The following is a 20,954-nucleotide window of genomic DNA, read 5'->3' on the forward strand; positions in this document are numbered from 1 at the left end:
AGATATTGCTAGAACTAATGATTTGAAGCAATTGTTATTATGACCCGAAGGCTGTGGGGCCATTATATGTCGTGTTATACAAGTTATACAAAAAATTAATATACTTTGTATAATTAATTGCAACCGATTTTATGATTTTGTTACTGTTCTGATTGTTTTATATGAATTTGAATACACGTACAATTATTTTGACTCCCACGAAGTGCTGGATCAGCTGCAATGTGGACAAAATTCGTTTATACATACCTGGATTGTATGCGGCCTTGTAATACTAGGTGATCTCATCCAGCCATCTCCCAAACTTCTGCCACTGGGATATCTCCGGCGAGCTCTGTGATGAATGCACCATTTGGTTATAAGTACTGTTCACCATAGTAACTACGGGCTTGCTTCAGTCGATAGCTACCCAAAGCAACCTGCGTCGATTCTTCTGTGTATCTAGGAAAGTCATTGAACGGAGGATGTCGGCTTCCATAGCCTGGAAATGAGCTCTTCTTCTATTATAATTATTGTGTGCGATAACAAATTCTGCTAAACTGTTTTGCGCATTGACCAGTTCATGGATTTTGTCAAGGAATTCACAGTCTGTAGTACACGTTATTGTCTATCAGAACATGATAGCTGTTTAGCGATGTTACCGCGATCCTGAAATAATCGATCACGTTACTTAATGCCCCGTCACTCTTATCAATCCTGAGCAAACGAAAATCTCTTTTAAAGCAATTGTTCATCACTTCCACCATCCAGCGGCAAATGGTAACAAGCTTAGATTTATTGGTTTGGTCAGTAATTAGCTGGGTTTCATTTAAATGTTTTGTTTTTAGCATTTGTGTCACATAACCGCATGCCTCAAGAAAGAAAGGCTATCTATAAAGGGCATGTACAGACAGATACAGGCATGTACATATATCTTCAGAAAAGCACTAATTACTTTTTTCAGTGAAAATCATACCCTAACCACAAGTTCCGAAACCACTATAAGCCTTTATATTTGTTGCGATGGAACAATAATCTACACGCTGCAGCAACTTACAATGCCTAGATTTTAAATGATACCTTAAATGATATTGAAGATTTTTACTGGATTTTTATCTTAGTCCATGGTTTTAGAGATACCATAAACAATCTTGAGGTAATCTTTCTTTCTTGAGGTGTGCGGTTATGTGGCACAAATGCCAGTAACAAAACATCAGTAAAAACCCAGCTAACTACTGACGAAGCCAATAAATCTAGACTTTTTACCATTTGCTGCTGGATAATGTAAATGATTAACGACCGCTTTATAAGAGATTTTTGTTTACTCAGGGTTATTCAGGATTTGTAACCGGACATTAAGTAACATAATCGATTATTTCAGGATTTTGTCAGCATTGCTGAACGGCTATCATGTTCTGATAGACAACAACGTGCATGCACGTGATTTTCTTGACGTGATCCATGAACGGCCAGTGAGCAAAACAGTTCAGCAGAACTTGTTATCACAAACAATATGTAATTATAAGGTTGCTTTGGGCAGCTATCGACTGAAGCAAGCCCGTAGATGGTGAACAGTACTTATAACCAAATGGTGCTGTAACGTTGTGAAGGCGTTACATTTTTTTTAAATAAATAATTCAAAGCATGACACAATACTGACGGACAATGTTACCCGCCACCACTGCGTCTTAGACGAGTTGTCCCGTGCAGCCGCTTGAAGCAGGAGGGCACCTCTGCCGCGCGGCGCGTGCGCAGGAATGGTTAGGGTGACGCTGGAATCGTTTTTCACGTCTGACGCGTCGCAGTGAACATATCTAAAGGTAACGTGTTCCTGTTGGGAATACAGGAACACAATATCCCTGTACCCGCACTACCAACTACTACGGTGATCTTGTAAACCCGTTATACGGGTAAGTACTGAATTATTCGCCGTATTAGGATAGTTTTATTTCGTAGCTAACCCACGTGTCATGGATGACCTTGCATTGTTCTTTAGAAAACTATTGTATCTTATTTTACTGTATTTAGCCAATGCAAGCCTTTCATTTTGTTTAATAATCATTTAATCTTTTTCAAATTACATTAGACCTATAATAGCCTTTTAATAGTTAGTATTTCACCTCGATAATATAACATACCTAGCTACTTACTTTGTAAATTATTATACTAGCTGCCTTCTGCATTTAATATGATCTTTTCTTTTGTACCTATGTTAACGTAGCTTCACTCTTTTACTTGTAACTCCGTCTGATTGTGACCACGCATACTACCATCTCACGCTGTGCTTCCGCTTGCTTGTACCGCGTGGTTCACGATCGGATGCGTAGTGAGAAACTTTGCTCACCCACTGGAATGTGCGTTCCAGGTTTCACTGTGACCCTCAAGATTCCACGGTACCCCTCGTGTTCTTGGTACTCCTCGAGCTTCTCGGCACCACCTTGTGCTACTCTGGTCTACGCCAGGCACGCTTACTCGTGGCACCCTCTCCTGGTGTCACGAACCTCCAGGCGCACCTCGCGGCACCCTCTTCTGGTGTCGCGGACCTCTCAGCACCTGGCCGGCGGCCTGCAACCGAGCACCAACCAGCGCGCATTCCACCTCCCTCGAAGACCATCTCGCCGGGTCCCGCTACCTCCGGGACGTCACCGCACGGCACAGCAGGGAAGTACCGCCTACTGCAAGCCTTAGAGACTGTAGTGACAACCGCGAAAGCCCACGACCCTACCTACTTACCACTAAATAAATTCTTGTGTTGGCTTTGGGGTGTTTTCTTTATTCTCGTCTTCACTGACCAACCCCCAACGTCACAGTGCATTCATCACAGAGCTCGCCGGAGATATCCCAGTGGCAGAAGTTTGGGAGATGGCTGGATGAGATCACCTAGTATTACAAGGCCGCATACAATCCAGGTATGTATAAACGAATTTTGTCCACATTGCAGCTGATCCAGCACTTCGTGGGAGTCAAAATAATTGTATGTGTATTCAAATTCGTATAAAACAATCAAAACAGTAACAAAATCATAAAATTGGTTACAATTAATTATACAAAGTATATTAATTTTTGTATAACTTGTATAACACGACATATAATGGCCCCACAGCCTTCGGGTCATAATGACAATTGCTTCAAATCATTAGTTCTAGCAATATCTAACATTATTTTATGTTTCCCAGCACTTTTAGAAATCAATAAAATGTATGAAAATGACGAATCTTCGACCTTGTATAACTTGGTTCAGAGCAATCCTACAACTTTTCTGCCATATTAACTATTACTCCAAATGGCTAGTTCTAACGATCCGTACCCTTTTTTTTCGTTGGCCGGCACTTTCAGAAAAGGCCCAAAAATGTATGGAGCTAGAATGATCTCCTTTATTCTAAAGTTACGGTTTTACCAGGTAAATACTCGGAGGTTGTCATAGATTATGATGACAGATAGTAAGTGTTCTAAATAGGTATTATACCTATGTTTTTTAGGAGATAGCGCGCCTCGTTTCGGGCGCCGTGTTCCGAAATGGATTTCGTAGTAGTGCAAGTTTGGTGCAAGCCCCACATGACGGAGGGGTATGCGTCAGGCATTTCCTGTGTACAAAAAAAAAGACCTATATTTCGGATCCATATTTTATCACTGACAATATGCACTAGGTATTCAAAGACTGGTCTTCAAGCATTGAGGAATTTTGGACGAGAGACATCTCGAAGGTTCCCGAAGGCTGCCTGAGTTAGATTTGTCGGCTAGCTAGCTTTTTTCAAAATTGGACTTACTTAGCTGAATTGTGTGTTAGAGCTTTCTTATGAGATATTATATGTACTTAATATTATAACCATGGGTCTCATAAGAAAGCTCAGATTCATGCTGCGGGCAATGGGGAGAGCCTAAAGGTTGGAACGCCATTTCGGCGGCCGTGTTTCCTGCCATATATACCTTAGATACCTGCAAGCCAAGAGTGAATAGGCATCTTCTAGGTAAGCGTGCTCCAACTTGGACCTCATCATTGCTTTCTTTAAAGCATGATTGTCGTCAAGCGCAAGCGCAAAGATTCAGGCGGCGCAAACCCGTAGCATGTGGAAGACCCTATTAAAGACCTATGTTCACTGTGGACGTCTGTCGGTTGATGTTGATGATTATGTCTTTAGTGCAAGTAGTTCAGTAGTTTCAGAGTTTATCGATAACAAACAAACAAACCTTTCCTCTTCATAATATATGTACTTAGTAGCGCAGGCTTGGAAAAAATCTCGTGGAAACTCTTTGATTTTCCGAGATAAATGTCATTTTACCTGGCAGCCCTAATCAATTTTATCACTGATAATAATAACTAATTCATAACCTAAGAGTCAAAATCTCGTTTTTCTAGTCGAGTTCCGTAGGCTCTTTGAACCCACCGCATTATTATCCCAAGAAAACCTACCATTAGATGTAGGAATAATGGAAAGAGGTCACAACCCTCAGCAATAAAGAATACGATGCGGAAAGAGATGTCACTCTCAAGGTCTTTAAATGTATCCATGCAAAAAACCACGTCGACTGGTTGCTCCGTTGCAGCGTGATTGAATATTAAACCAACAAACACACTTTCGCATTTGAAATATGGCCAGTGATTATAAGAAACAGTTTAAATCTCTCTCTGCTCTCTGAGAGACGTTAGGCAAAGTGAACACGAATTATGACACTTCTGTGTTCTTATACAAGCTTAGGTCTCTCAATTTTGTCAATTAATGTCAAATTTCTTTCTCAGATCAAAACCTAGTAAGTGGTTTAAATTCAAGAGAAGTTTAGGCCGTAGTCTTACGCTGATCCAATGCGGAGTGGCATACTTCACACACCTTTGAGAACATGGAAAACTTGCAGGTATGCAGGTTTCCTCACGATGTTTTCCTTCGCCGCTAAAGCAAGTGATATTAAATTGCTTAAAATGCACATAACTGAAAAGTTAGTAGTGCGTGATTCCGGGATCGAACCCCCGACCTTCGATTAGGAGGCGGACGTTCTAACCACTAGGCTATGACAGTTTTTAAATTAAAGGGGTTTAAATATTTTAGTGTGAAGACTGGCCTACACATTTATTCATTACATGTGCATCATTTTCTTTTTTAGGGTTCCGTACCTCAAAATGAAAAACGGAGCTCTTAAAGGATCACTTTGTTGTCTGTCCATTTGTCCGTCCGTCCGTCAAGAAAACCTATACAGTACTTCCCGTTGATCTAGAATCACGAAATTTGTTCTCGGATTTATTCCTTTACTTGGGCTATGAGAGTTGAGACCTATCTACCTGCCCATAATTCTAGGTTAACGGGAAATACCCTATCGGTTTTCTTGACAGACACGACAGACGGACAGACGGACAGAAAGACAGACAAGAAAGTGAGCCTATAAGGGTCCCGTGTTTCTTTTTGAGATATGGAACCCTAAAAATATTATGTAAGTATGCAAAGTATTTCCCTTGCAAACCATATTTAACAGTTGACATGTAGAGGTCATTGACTTTTCCTATCTTACTTTTAAGTTTTAATGCATTATTAAGTATTTACTGTTTTGACATGGTATTTAGATAATGGGTGATATTTATTTTATTTAATCTAATTCCTTTGAAAAACTTAGTAAGGCGCATTACGTTACTACGTTTTAAAATGGTCAAAGCGACTTACTAGCTTTTAATTTTACTTTAATGTGGGTGTCCTTACAATACAACGGGACATATTATGAAAGTTAGGCTTATGACATAAAACGATTTTCGGAAAAATTACATTTACTTTGTTTTGATATGGGGCGGTCGATATAATTAGGTACTAGGGTAAAGGCTCGAGTAAATGAACAGATTGGACGTTTTTACATGTATTAAGAGCTGGAATAAAAAACCGGCTGATATACCTTTTTTAATATTTTCTTACAAATTCTTACACTTTTTTCAATTTCAATTTCAAAACCGTGTTCCGTTCAAACCGTTCAAAAGTGCGTGTGCGTGCGTCCATGTGTGTGTGTGAGTGTGTGTGAGTATATACTTGTCTGTATGTTTGTACGAGTGTTTGTGAGTGTGGTATTGCGTTGTATAACCACATGAGTAGCGAACAGAGTCAAAGCTTCATACAAGCGCGCTACGATAGGTACACTACTACAAGCTTGAGGCGCGTGTGTGCGTGAGCACAGGCGCTACGTCGCGTACGGAGAGAAATCGGTTTATACCGGCTCGGCCTGTGCTCAAGCTCAGGGGCTGCAGTACACGTCGCGCGTCGTGTTTTCATTTAATTTAATGTTAATGATAATAATTTAAATAGTGTTTAAAATCTATTTTCTTGAACTGTCATAGATTTTGTTCAAAATCAATATCTGAGGATCCCTAGGATCACAAAACAGGAAATTGTTACCAAAATTTAAAAAAATCGACGCCATTTTGAAATTCTTTGCTAATTGACCGATTTCGTTCTAAATCGATATTTAGAGCTCCCTGGGATCACAAAATAAGAAACTGTTACCAAAATTTAAAAAAGTCGACGCCATTTTGAAATTCTTTGTTAATTGACCGATTTCGTTCAAAATCGATATTTAGAGCTCCCTGGGATCACGAAATAAGAAACTGTTACCAAAATTTAAAAAAGTCGACGCCATTTTGAAATTCTTTGTTAATTGACCGATTTCGTTCAAAATCGATATTTAGAGCTCCCTGGGATCACGAAATAAGAAACTGTTACCAAAATTTAAAAAAGTCGACGCCATTTTGAAATTCTTTGTTAATTGACCGATTTCGTTCAAAATCGATATTTAGAGCTCCCTGGGATCACGAAATAAGAAACTGTTACCAAAATTTAAAAAAGTCGACGCCATTTTGAAATTCTTTGTTAATTGACCGATTTCGTTCAAAATCGATATTTAGAGCTCCGTAGGATCACAAAATAAGAAACTGTTACCAAAATTTAAAAAAGTCGACGCCATTTTGAAATTCTTTGTTAATTGACCGATTTCGTTCAAAATCGACATTTAGAGCTCCCTGGGATCACAAAAAAGGAAACTGTTACCAAAATTTAAAAAAGTCGACGCCATTTTGAAATTCTTTGTTAATTGACCGATTTCGTTCAAAATCGACATTTAGAGCTCCCTGCGATCACAAAAAAGGAAACTGTTACCAAAATTTAAAAAAGTCGACGCCATTTTGAAATTCTTTGTTAATTGACCGATTTCGTTCAAAATCGATATTTAGAGCTCCCTGGGATCACAAAATAGGAAACTGTTACCAAAATTTAAAAAGTTGGCACCATTTATAATTCTTTGTAAATTGACTGATTTCGTTCAAAATCGATAGTTAGATCTATCGATCGATATTTAAAAATCGGTATTTAATAGTTTAAATATCGATTTTTAGACCCTTAGACCCTACTTTTACTAAAAAAAAAGTCTTATAATTTGGCACGAACCATCTAAACACCATGATGATTATTATTTCTGCATTGTGAATATAACCAGAAGAAACAGCAAAAAAATTATTCCAAGCGACTATATTGTAACTTGACTGCAAGTTACAATATAGTCGCTTGGAATAATTAGAACGATTCTGACTTCTGGTGATAAATCTGTACCTCAGCCCCAACCCAGTACCTCCAATCTACTTCAAGAACTTTCAGAAGGTAGTGACGATGTAGTGACTTTTACATCTCAACTTAGACTATTCAATCAAAATGATTTGGACCACTTAATGAGAGATCTTAGATTGTCTAAAAAGCATCAGAACATGTGGCTTCTCGGCTCAAAGGAACAAATCTGATAACATGTGTTACGGTATATTGTTCTCACTACTCTCAAAACATTCAGCAGCTGATGTTGCACTTCCAGCGACTTGGGTGCAACATGGGCATTAAGTTTCATTTTCTCTGTAATCATTTAGACGGTTTTCCAGAAAATTTAGGTGACTTTCAAACTAAGATAACTATACCAAAGGGGATAATATCATTTGAAAGGGCTCTATTATACATTCTAAAACAGGTTTTATTTATTATTATTATTATGTAAAATAGTTTTTGATTTATCGCGCAAAATGTAGAAAAAAATATACAATAAGTCAAAAACTGTGAAAATCTGACAATTTTTTTGAATTCCAAGCCGAAAACATATTTAAGAATTTATTAATAGGAATCGAGAGTTTATGCACTAGATAGAGTTCGTTCATTCACTGAAATTCCCAGTTCATTTACTGGCAATTTATCCTTTTGTTAAATAAAATAATTTATAATAATTAATACCACGCATTTTATTTGATTTTTTGATATACTGTGTACAGATACACAAAAAATAAAAATTATATATAGAACAATTCTCATATATCTTAATTTTAGGTCAAAGTCAGGGTAATTCTTATTCGTTCATGTACTGGATCTTTTACCCTCCTACGTCAAAATACTAAAAGTCCGCGTAAATTTCGCAGATTGAAATGTCTGCTTGATTAATTGTCAATAGACGGTCATGACATGTCAAAATTGCTAGTTTGAAGGTGAAATCGTCTAAGTCATTCGAGATGGTTTTCCTCTTAATAGAGGTTAGTGGCGGTTTTAAAATTGAAAAAGAGAATTGAAATACATTCTACATCATAGAGATAGTTTAATCCTTCATCCAAGTTCTACATGCATTCTGCATTCTACTGTCTACATAAGAAAATTAAATATGAAAATTGATCTATCAAATTATGACAATAAATAATTGATAAGTTGTCATTACAATCACATGCCATCACAGATGTTGTTTAATCACAAATAAATAAACAACATGGTCTGTGATATTATATCCTTCATACTACATATTCTGAAAATAACTAACTCCAACATGTTGATATCCACATTATGAATAGCGGTGAAACTAACAAACAGAAATATAAACGACCAAAACATAAAACATTAGCAACTACACGTCCAGAAACATCTGTGAGTACTTTCTCCACAACACAATTGCCATTCAAAGCTGAAAAGGTATCTTGTATTGCACCAAATATGCTAATGTACATATCTATGGCTAATGTAGGTTAATACCTAGTCAGACAGTTAAGTCTATTTGTAAATGTATATCTCCTCGGTGTACATAGATTAGACTATAACAACGCAAATACAAGTCCTGTTTACAAGTTCTGTCCTTGGCTTATGTACTGCCTTATGAAAGGATTCCAACAACCCCTTTTCAGTTCAGCCTTGATTGTCCTCTTCTAGGTAGGTAATTCGGTAAGTACTAGTTGAACAACCTAGTTACTAACTCCTAGTTTCTTCAGTTTGCCATTGAAATACTTATACCTAACCTGCATACCTATCGTATAGATTAATGGTATAAATAGATAGGATAAGTTGGGAATTTCAAAAAGATTTCATAATAAGAAAATTTTTATTTGCCGCATACCACACCGGGCTAACTTGATCACGTTACTCGAAAAATACAGCTAGGTAGATACAGCGGCGCGCCTCTTCCCGGTAGATCTGTTAGAGTTGTTAGACAGAGGGTGGGAAGTTTCAATGCACCTTATATATTGGGTTATTAACGTTGAACGTCTTTACGGGGTGAACCTACTGTACCTGTAAAGTTTTCTGTGCCTGTACCAATATATTCCATTGAATATATTGGTACAGGCATTGTATGATTCAATGTACTCCTATAAAATATAAGGGCCACTACCAAACTACTTATACCTACCTATTTTAATTTAATTAAAACTAAATTAAACTATTTAATCGCCTCGGTCCTTATATGAATTTTCCAGAAAGGTGAAAGCTCCAGCAACGCAAATGAAGTTGAGCGAGCGGAACCGCAGTGTCCTTTGCTAGCTAAAGATTCAGAATGGGTTGATATCTTACAAACCACACCTAATTCGAAAAGCAACAGCGATGAGGAGGCAATTTTGGAACTTGTAAATAAATTAATATCGACCTACATAATTTAAACAGCTTTTTCAAATAAAAATAGTGGATCAACTTAGCCATGGTTTAGACAGCGTGGCGACGAGTGGCGAAAACGTAGCAATTAGCATAGACATATCTGTCTAGATTTGCGTTAGTAGACGGCGGAACCCGTATTACGTCACGTCGTCTCAACAAGTCAAAGTATTGTTTGGTAGCATTTAGTTAAAACCGTAACAGAGTTGAAATTTTCACAGAATATGATGTAGGTAGGTACCTACTTATTTCTAATGGCCGCTATAACATTAAGATAAAAATTTCAAAATGGCCGTCATTATTTCTGGTATAGTGGTAGGTACCTACGGTATACGGAATCCTTCGTGTGTGAGTCCGAATCGCACGCGACCGATTTTTAGAGTTCCGTACCTCAAAAGGAAAAATGAACCCTTATAGGATCACTTTGTTGTCTGCCTGTCTGTCCGTCGTGTCTGTCAAGAAAACCTATAGGGTAGGTACTTCCCGTTGACCTAGAATCACATTTGGTAGGGGTCTTATAGCACAAGTAAAGGAATAGATCCGAAAACAGAGAATTTGTCATTACATCACAAAAAAAAATTAAATGTGTTCACGAAAAAAAAAATCAAATTCAAAGTATTTTTATTCAATTAAACTTTTACAAGTGCTTTTGAATCGTCAAAATAATCTACCTATGAATATGTTCGGAATGCCGTTCCTACCGAGAAGAACCAGCAAGAAACTCGGTGGTTGCTCTTTTCAAGTATTCAATTTACAATAATATGCCAATAATTTACTAGATAACATGATGGCGCTGCTGTCATTGACTTGCTGTTGCACATAAAAATATTAAAATATCTTGTACGATGGTACAGAACCCTTCGAAGAGAGTCTGAGTCGCACTTGACCAGTTTCTTTTTACTTGCTTGATAATGATACTCATCAGGTAGGTATAAATTGTAGGTCGAACACGAGGACGGGGCTGAAACAAAGCCCCTTGTCTTGATGTTTCCCGGCCTACTTGACGAAGACCCAGAAATGATACAAGGAATGTTGAATAGAGCAATGTCGACAAGCGAAGTCACCAAACATTTGGTCGGGCAAAAAGCTAATTTTGCGTTTATGAAGAAAGTCGATCGGTTAATTCCAAGCGATAGGGTAAAGAACAGTCGCATCAGTTTATCTTAGATAAAAAATATTTTCTTAAAACCTACCTAGTTACTTCCAAAGCCACTACAAAATAAAATAATACTTTTGTTTCTACACGCACAAGTACGAATCACACTATTATTATAAAGGCGAAAGTTTGTGTGTATGTGTGTGTGTGTGTGTGTATGTTTGTTACTCCTTCACGCAAAAACTACTGGAGGGATTTGGCTGAACTTTGGAATGGAGATAGATAATATCCTTGATTAGCACATAGGCTACTTTTTATCCCGGAAAATCAGAGTTCCCACGGGATTTCTAAAAACCTAAATCCGCGCGGGCGAAGTCGCGAGCATCGGCTAGTACCTACATAAGATAAGATGAAGACCTTAATGATTTTATTGACTACACGACAAAGTTAATAGTTAAAGAAGTATGATTTATAGATAGTGTAGGTAGGTATAAGAAACTAATAATAATTCATAATTTACTACTTCATCTACAGAAATGGTTGGAAAGTTTATCAGAAAATAGTACCTCACTTTGCTCAATGATATCTGGATTTCAAAATGACAGTAAGTAGGTACCTAATGTGCTCAAAGCTCTAGAAATTAGACATACTTAGTTAGCTACTATTTTTAATACATAGGTAAGGTACTTACTACCTACTCAACTTACAGTATTTTTGAAATGATGGTAGGTACCTACTGTTAGAATAGAAATCTCTTCCACAAACTCACGCTCCTACTTATAGAAATCTTTTTTATTCAAATAAACTTTTACAGGTTCCTTTGAATTAAATGCATTTACCACGTTGGAATGAGATCGAATGAGCGTCTCCTCTCAGAATGAGACTGGTTTATGCCATAATTCGTCACGCTGGCTAAGTGCGAGTTGGCAGACTTCACACACCTTTGAGAACATTGTAGAGAACTCTTTGACATGCCGGTTTCCTCACGATGTTTTCCTTCACCAGCCATGACGCACGGTTGACTAGGTAGTTGCCTGGCAACTCGGTCGACGGCGACCGTTACAATCTATGATTTGTATGGATGTCGCTGTGTCTATGCCCACGGAGTTACGGAGACTCCGTGCGCAATGCGCATAGACACTCCGACTTCCATGTAAATGACAGATTTCTAGTTCTAACGGTCGCCATTAACTGAGTTGCCGGGCAACTAGTCGATCGTTCGTAATGGGTCTTAAAGCAAATGATTTTTAATTGCTTAAAACGCACATAACTCAAGGGTCAAGGGTCACTGGTAGAGATCTCTTATAGAGATAAGTGCTTCCCTGACCACTTTTTCTTTCTTATTCTACTTATTGTTACAACTTTCTGGTACAAAAAAAGTGCCCGGAATTTGAACCACCTGACCTCCCGATCAGGAGGCGGGCGTCCGTCTTAGCCACTAGGCTACACAGCTCTTCAGTACATAATACTTACCTAATTAATCTATTCAAAGGTATGTTAAGTGATTACGAAGCAGACACAGAAGAAACGGATAGTGAAGAGGATACGCAAAATAAAAACGAAAAAACCGATAAACCAACATAAAGAAGTTGTCCTTTTTTTTATCTATGTCGCAATTATTTTAGTAAACCAATAAAACAAAATGAAAACAATTTTGTTTCGATTTATTACTAGGCAGAAGTAATTCGATATACCTATATTATATACATAATGATATAATCCTGAGGCGGGAGGATTCGGCCGTGGCTAGTTACCATCCTACCGGCAAAGCCGTGCCGCCAAGTGATATAGCGTTTCGGTACGATGGATTTAATAAAACTGCCATACCCCTTTCAGGTTAGCCCGCTTACATCTCAGGTTGAAATCTATAGAGCACACTTTGACTTTGCTTGGACTTCAGTTTCAGTTAAAACTCAAACAACGATATATCGCTGACATAAAATCTGTCTCGTTTTAACTGGAACAGTCAAAGCACGCTCTACCTATTTCTCTGAGCCTAAGAGTACATCATCACTTACCACCAGGTGAAATCGCTGTCAAGGGCTAACTTGAATCTCAATAAAAAAAGGTCGCGAGTTGAAATCAATTCTTGTTTAATTTTCTTTTGTGCTAAATTTATGCATACCTAACATTTCCTTATAAGACAATAATGCAATTTATGATAGGGATATACCTATAATGGGGAGTTTAAAAAAATAAAGTTTCAGAGAAAAATATAATTATATTTTTAAGCGTTCATAATATTGTTTTCAATTTGGTATCCAGATTCTTTATTTGGCTCACAAGGCTACTTGGGTAATATTATTGGATACGTTCAATATAATATTCTAAAGGGCAAAATTAGATGGTCCATCTTTATTCTCTTGTGAATAAATTATTATTGTTAGTGAAAGACAAGGAAATCAACAATTGAAGATGATTTCAAATATTTAGACGTTTGAGCCTTGATCGAAGTGACATCGGAAATGAAAATAGTAAATTATGAACCATCCAATTTAAATAATGTCTTGCGCGATCATACGAACAAATATCTATCTAATAAAACTGTACCGTGACTGACTGGCAGAAAGCACAGACAACCGGTAAACCTAGAGACTTTAAATTTGAAGAACCATAAGTAATAAGTATCCATAGTAGAACGCAGTGGTTACATACTCTTTGTATGTACCCTTATGAAACATTTCGAAAAAAAAGGGGGTGAGACGGGCCTGCTCGCGAAATTCAAATTTAATTTGGTTTTTCGCAATTTGTAAACTAGTACGACCACGTAGGCTTATGGTATTTTAATTGCGACAATGGCAGTAGCATCCTCACAGGTTCATATAAAAATCTTTACTTGAAAGGGTCCAGTTTAAGAAATTAATTCTAGTATCGACTATTCTCACAAATTAGTCGATACTAGAATTATTTTCTTAAACTGGACCAATTGCGAAAAACCAAATTATATTTGATTTTCGCGGGCAGGCCCGTCGCTTCCACCAAATGCGTTTTAATTAAAAACCGGAAGTCGTAATAGAGCTACTACAAAATGCTTTTGACAAATTAAAAATATCGAACTCTATGGTGAAGGTTTCTTATTCAAATAAATTATTTTTACTATCTACCGCATTTTGGAGGGAGGATCATAGATTTTGGAATGAATGGCAAATATAAGCAAAACTTAAAGGCCATAACACAAGCTGAATATTCGACAAGACTTTCAGTTAAATATCATTTTAAAAAATCAATATATGTATAAATAATAATTATTTGCGTTGCTAAACCGAATATTGAATACTCCACGAAGCTGAAGTGGATCTCAAATATTACAAACATAGACCTATAATACTCATTAGAATAATTCACTATAAGTAAGTTACTAGGTATGCCAAATATCGATTATTATTCTACTTAGGGTCTATTTTTCAATCGCCAAATAATGTTTATCTGAGGAATAAATTTGACCTTCTATGCTTTTAACAGTATTCATTACTATTGGAAATCTGTCAAAATGTTTTATTCGCCCAGTTTATTTAACGATTTTATAATCAGTCCTTATCATATAGAGACACATTTATTTTTTTAATTCCAGGTGAAGGCATATTTTATCATTCGTTATTTCACCAAATATTACATACATAGTCATTGAACAAAGATAGCACAAGGTATCTTTATGTATTTATAGTACCTAAGTCAATTTTCAAGTCTAACAATAATCATATTGTATGTGTCTAGATATGGTCTAGATACGTAGGTACAGCTAATAAGATCTAAATACTTACGTAAATCAGAACAAACATTCTGTAAGTTTCTCTGTACCTAATAAAACAAAGAGATAAATAAATCTTATTGGGTAGCTAGGTATAATTATTATGACTAAAATATCTTTAGTTATCTTTATCCTATTTTAACAATCGCGTTGAATGGAAGAATATTATCGAGTTTCATAACACCTAACATTCTAGACACAACCTTAAAGATGACTTCACAATACACTATCATAACTAGTCTAGACTGTCATGTGGCTTTCTTGGCCTTACTTTTAAAACTATGCAGTGTTGTTTTAAGAGGGGTCTCTCCGTCACTCGCTCCATACAAACGTAGTTCCAATTTCATTTGAATATTAAGCTACCAAAGTCCATGAAATTTTGCAGACATGTTCAAGAAACTAATATCTATGCCTGTGGTTTTCCAGATTTCTGTTAAAACATTCGGTTTCAAAGTTACGCGGTCTTTAAAATTCACATACAAATCTTTCAGCTCCTGTAATTTTGAAACCACATATTTTTAGAAAAATCTAAAACACCACAGGCACAGATTTTAGTTTCTAGAATATGTCTGCAAAATTTCATGGACTTTGGTTGCTTAATATTCAAATGAAATTGGAACTACGGTTGTATGGAGTAAGTGACGGAGAGAGCACTGTTAATGAAAAACGCTATTCCGAATATGCCTGCCTGTGCACGACTATTTCAGTGTATGATTTCGACAGACACTAACGCAACGTATTGATTTAAAGCGTGCGCTTGTTCACACAGTAGGTATATAATGAATGATCTACGCCCGCGTCTGCTTTGCGCCGCTTATTACAAGAAATCGTCTGCGAGAAAACTCTTTTGTCGCACTCACTCTGCGAGCATCAGAAATTGATGTCCAAACAGTCAAAATTCTGCAGGATCTAGTACAAAATGTATGAGCATATTTTTTTCTGAATTTCTAACATTATGTGGCTGTCTTTATAACTACACCTATTTTACAGATTAGTTTATAAACTGCAACAACAATAAAAAACCAAGCTTCATGTATAACAATGCTGCCAATTAGAACAAAGTAATTCAACCTAATACAATATGAAATTTTATTAAATTCTTTAATTTAATTAAAACAGTTATTTTTTATTATGAATAAATATTATTTCAATTAATGAATCGAATAATCGAACCGGATTAATCGAATAACACAATATACCTATTTTATTTATGTTAAAACTTTTGCAGCCAAAATGACGTATTTACAATAGGAGTTGGTAAAAATAACTATTTCGTTATCATTATTATTTAATATCCAATCATTTAAACAATTAATATTTTATACCAGTAAAGACTATTGTAGCAGTTATGCAATCTTTGTAACTCTATATTTCTAATTTAGTTTTTAAATAAATACAATTTCTGAAAGATATTATTTTGTATAAAAACTATTGTTCCCTATGTTTTTATTGCCTCGAATTGTAAATTTCATAGAACAAGGTAAGCTTGATAGGAGAATGTTTTCATATTACAGAATTCAATCTAGTAATACGCCATATAAATAGCCTCAATTCGTTATTTCAATAGCAAGATATTAACCTACTTTTACTATGACAAACATTTTTTTATAAAGTGGACTGGGATTACCTATTAATTTTACTTTAATCATATTAATAATGCGCTTTTTATTTTTACTTTGACTAAAGCAATATTTTTTGACCATGATAAAGTATTAGAGTCAATCCTATCACAATATAAATTGAATAGAGAAATTATTTTTAATTAGAGGACATACTCTGACCGTTGTGATAACTTATTATGCAATCATAGGAAGACAAAGACTAAAAAATTAGGTATAAGTTAATTCAAACGAACATTAAACTTATTTCAAATATTTGGACTCAATAGTCTCGTAATACTTATTCGGCTAATATACCTAATCAAATATTCGGCGAACCATCTCCAGCATTTTTTGTCTGTACCTATCTGAGAGCATTTAAATTATTTTAATTGACTTATAAAGCACAATCATTTTGAAAACTTTTCTCTCCAACTTTTTTCAGTTTTTGAAAACTTTTTAACAGACTTCAATTTAAAGAAGAAGTTCTCTATTTAGTGTTGATTATTATTAATAAGGTATAATATTTTGTTATTATCAAAAAAACTTAGAAACATCGTAGCCTAATACTATGTTTCTAAATATTTTTGTAGTCGCCGAATATCAAACTACATATAATATAAATTAGACGAATTATTACAAGTCTATCATCCAACGTATTCGTATACATACTCACATATTCGTTATCATTACACGTTACCTATGTTTCTTATCTGTTTACATATTATGTATAATATCATATTATTAAATTTCATTTATTAATTATAACGGAAGCATATTATGCTGTCTAGACTCTAACGTATTGGCTGACATATAGTATATCGTAGCATACATTATGTAATATATGTATTTTGCTTATGTGTACTTTTATAATAAAAAAAATAGTATCTAAGCTGACCAACAAAACATTGAAATGATTCTAGCTTCTAAAATACTCAATAGTCTATAAAATACTCTATACATAAACATACATGTTGCGAAATTGTATTTATATCAATATTAATTATCAATTGTATATTATAATAATTTACAAATATGTATTTGTTTAACTAAGTAAAAGCACAACGACATTTTCGAAGGATATTCGTTACAATTCACAAGAACAAGGGTATTATTCCATTTAAAATTACTTGAAAAACTGTTTACAACATATGGTGCAGATACAGAAGTGACGGGTGGCGGAGACGAGACGCAAGACACAAATGTCACCTCCAAAGTTAGATAAAAATATTACCTTGCCACTTCTGTGATTATAACAATACATAGCCGCAAAATGGGCACATCTCAGCGGATATTATTCTTATATAACACTTATTATTACTAATACCTACCTATTTTTATTCAAATCAACAATTTCAAGTGCCGGTTCACGTCAACAAAAATTTACACACTCTGGTGCCAAACGGCATCAATATTTTTGACGTGAACACGCACTTATGAATTAAGTAACGCACGATTGTCATTTGCCTTGATTTCTTATAAGCGGAATACACTGTATAGAATGAAACGTAAGAAAAATAATAAGTAATAACAACCATAACAAGATAGTGAAACTTAAAACAAATGTGTGTCAATATGTCAGTATTGAGCGTGTCTCTAGTCTAGATATAACGAAGCCGCCAAGTAGCGCGATGACCCCCGCGGCCAGGAAGCGTCACGCGCGCAGCCGCGCGTTGCCGCCGGCGCACGACGCGCGCGCGCAGGCGTACCTAAAGCCCATCAATTGTTTAATGCCGCTCGCAACTGATAACCACACGCTTATCTATTTATTATTTAGCTTTACTTAATAGGCAATGAAATAACAGTGTAAAATATTTACCGTCATTGGGTCGGCTTGAGGGCGGCCATCTTGCGGCCCCGCGTGCGCGCCTCCTGCCGCGACGTAGTGTACTCGAACCATAACACATTAGGGATGAGTGTTGTGTCCCTTATCATAAGCATTTCACAGAGTTTACTGAAAATAAAACACAGTAATATGTAGTTTACACAATAAACAGGATATGTAGTTTAAAAACTGTGACACATTCAGTGTAAATATTTAAGTATGATATTATGTTTAGGATCTGTCAATCAGGACACAGAAATAGAGGATTGTAATCTGTGTTGATGTATAATGCAATTTATACATCAATTGAATGATCACTCATGCATGGGTCTGAAAATCCATTTGGGGTTTTTTTTGTAGTTGAGATAGGCTTGCATGCTTCATAGAAAGCAATGACAGTGATGAGGGCTAGTTTGGAGCATGCCTGCCTAGAAAACTAAGTAATGAAGAAAACCTGCATACAACATCTCAGATTCTAAATCCAGTTGCAGTTAGATGCTTGAAATTTCACAAAAGAGAAGGTGTTCATTAGAATCATGAATAGATAATAATTACGTAGCAATACTTACAGGGATACCAGTTGAGGGAAAAACGGCGTTAATATCCTATGTACCACCGTAAACCACACTGTGGCAAATATAAATCCAACAATACTACCAACAACTACTTGCGCTGTTGTGTGGTAGTGAAGATATACTCTGCCCACACATACAATTAAAGCAAGAGTAAAACAGCTACCTACTATAATAACTCTCCATAGTGCGGATATAATGCTGTTATTATTTATGTGATGCAACCTAAAACCAAATGGGAAATAATTGTATTATTCTTTATCATCTTAGCATGTTCTTCATATTTAACTCATCATCATCATCAACATATAGCCAACTTCTGAGCATGTGTCTGCTCTCAGAATGAGAATGGTCTGGGCAGACTTTATACACCTCTGAAAACATTATGGAAAACTCTCAGGCATGCAGGATTCATGATATTTTCCTTAATCACTAAAGCAAGTGATTTTTTTTTAAATTAAGACACCAACCTTCTATTTGGACAATCCTGGGTTTGATCCCAAGCATGCACCTCTATATTTTCAGAGTAATGTGCATTATGAGTAATTAAGTATCACTTGCTTTAATGGTGAAGCAAAACATCATCAGCAAACCTGCATGCCTGAGAGTTTCCATAATGTTCTCAAAAAGGTATGTGAAAGCCGCCAATTTGCACTTGACCAGCATGGTTCATGACTAAAGACTATGGCCTAAAGTTAAACCTTCATTCTGAGTAGAGACCCATGCTCAGTAGTGGGCCGGTGATGGGTTGATGATGAAAAGAGAAGCTAATTTTCTTACCTTATAATAAAGAAATAAAGTACATAAATGCTAAAAAACCAAACAAATTGAGCATGCGATGATGGCATTCCATATTCATTATACAAGTGGCCCCGAACTAGCGGCCGCGACTCACAGATTATGTGTTTCAATATTATGTTCAACACTTCATTAATAAGTGTTCCAATGAAGAAAGCTATCTGTAAGAAAGACAACATTTTACTCACTGAAACAACTATGTAAGTTGTAATACTTATGTTTAAGGCATTTTTTCATACAATAATGTTAAATGTAACATCTTTTATTATTGTGTTTGACAGTGTATTGTTTTTTTTTACATTCAACTGTAAAAATTCTGAAAGGTTAGTGACATAGTGCACGGAGGAGCAGAAGTAAATCTAGAAATAAGTAAATATTAGATCTTTCATTATAAAAACTTGATCTTGAGTCATTATCATCATCATCACGATCATTATCGTCACCATAACTATCTTATTGATGAGAATTATTGCAATAAAAAATAAAAAACAGATAAACTGAAAATCATGATGACAAGCATGCGATCATTATAATCATGAACATCATGATGATGGTGACATATTTCTCAGTTTAACTGTTTTGTTTTTATTTGTTCACTAATTTTATGGTATAATATTATGTCATACATTTCCTAGAGGCATTCAGGAATTGTATAGAATGCCTAGGAATTGTATGCAACACCGAGGAAATGTATGAAATGGTCAACAACAAATCACATATTTTATACTTAACGCCAAAACAAACCTGGTATTTCACAGGATGACTAGGTATTCTATAGAATGATTAAATTATATACATTGCCCATATCATATGCAATCTCTTTACTAAATCTGCTGATAAACTTTTCCACATGGAAGGGATAAGCGAAAGGGATAGCGATACATTTAAACCTGACATTTTAGTTTATAGATTGTGCACAACAATATTAACCACTCTAATAACATCACTTGCCATCAGGCGAAATTACAATTTACAGTCAAGCTCTGACTTGTCGTAGAATAGTAAAGAAAAATATCTAGCACTTACAGTGTGTAAGTCTCTTCGAAATAAAATTAGTGTTACAAAGCCAGCACCAATTCCAAATGGAGCTAAACTTGTAAAGGCAAAAAATTTGCCTAACAAATCGCCTGTAACAAATAATATTTCACTTCTTAAGTAAAGTACACAGCCAGAATCATACAAATCATTTTCTTATCAGTAGCGAAGTTATAAAATAGTCTGTACCCTTTGGATATTCGACCAAAGTAAGAGAAAGAGGTTGCCATTCAATTTCACCATTTTTCAAGAAATCTTCAGTTACAGGAGATGCAGTATTTTCCATAATGACTCCCTTTTACGATAAAAACGGATGAATATATTTATTCAGTTCATTTTTAAACATTTAGAATATTATTATAACATTTTTACGCAAACGAAAAGTCAACAACCGTCACAGACCAGAA

General features: G+C 35.7%; 2 protein-coding genes and 1 long non-coding RNA gene across 5 annotated transcripts; 1 reads left to right on the forward strand and 2 right to left on the reverse strand.

The window, feature by feature from the left end:
* Positions 1-8,668: 8,668 nt before the first annotated feature.
* LOC123878155 lies at positions 8,669-12,623 on the forward strand. Of its 3 annotated transcripts, none has more exons than XM_045925432.1 (5): positions 8,669-8,882; positions 9,704-9,850; positions 10,818-11,012; positions 11,506-11,583; positions 12,464-12,623. In XM_045925432.1, exons 1-4 carry the CDS (start codon positions 8,802-8,804, stop codon positions 11,581-11,583), a joined length of 501 nt encoding a protein of 166 aa, XP_045781388.1. In that variant the 5' UTR covers positions 8,669-8,801; the 3' UTR covers positions 12,464-12,623. The 3 variants fall into 3 exon arrangements, with proteins under 3 accessions (XP_045781388.1, XP_045781324.1, XP_045781248.1); XM_045925368.1 differs by having other exon boundaries at positions 11,506-11,579; XM_045925292.1 differs by having other exon boundaries at positions 11,506-11,575.
* A 548-nt stretch (positions 12,624-13,171) lies between these two features.
* LOC123865517 lies at positions 13,172-15,126 on the reverse strand. The gene is made up of 2 exons (XR_006795986.1): positions 13,890-15,126; positions 13,172-13,836 (listed from the first exon to the last, which is right to left on the reverse strand). It is a non-coding gene; the product is annotated as an uncharacterized LOC123865517 (long non-coding RNA).
* Positions 15,127-15,375: 249 nt separating this feature from the next.
* LOC123866920 (dolichyldiphosphatase 1-like) lies at positions 15,376-20,954 on the reverse strand. The gene is made up of 6 exons (XM_045908715.1): positions 20,737-20,954; positions 20,539-20,639; positions 19,495-19,673; positions 18,712-18,939; positions 18,137-18,271; positions 15,376-18,026 (listed from the first exon to the last, which is right to left on the reverse strand). The coding sequence occupies exons 1-5, from the start codon at positions 20,831-20,833 to the stop codon at positions 18,139-18,141; spliced, it is 738 nt and encodes a 245-aa protein (XP_045764671.1). The 5' UTR covers positions 20,834-20,954; the 3' UTR covers positions 15,376-18,026; positions 18,137-18,138.

Source organism: Maniola jurtina, chromosome 1, assembly GCF_905333055.1.
Source record: "Maniola jurtina chromosome 1, ilManJurt1.1, whole genome shotgun sequence".
Classification (NCBI taxonomy): Eukaryota; Metazoa; Arthropoda; class Insecta; order Lepidoptera; family Nymphalidae; genus Maniola; species Maniola jurtina.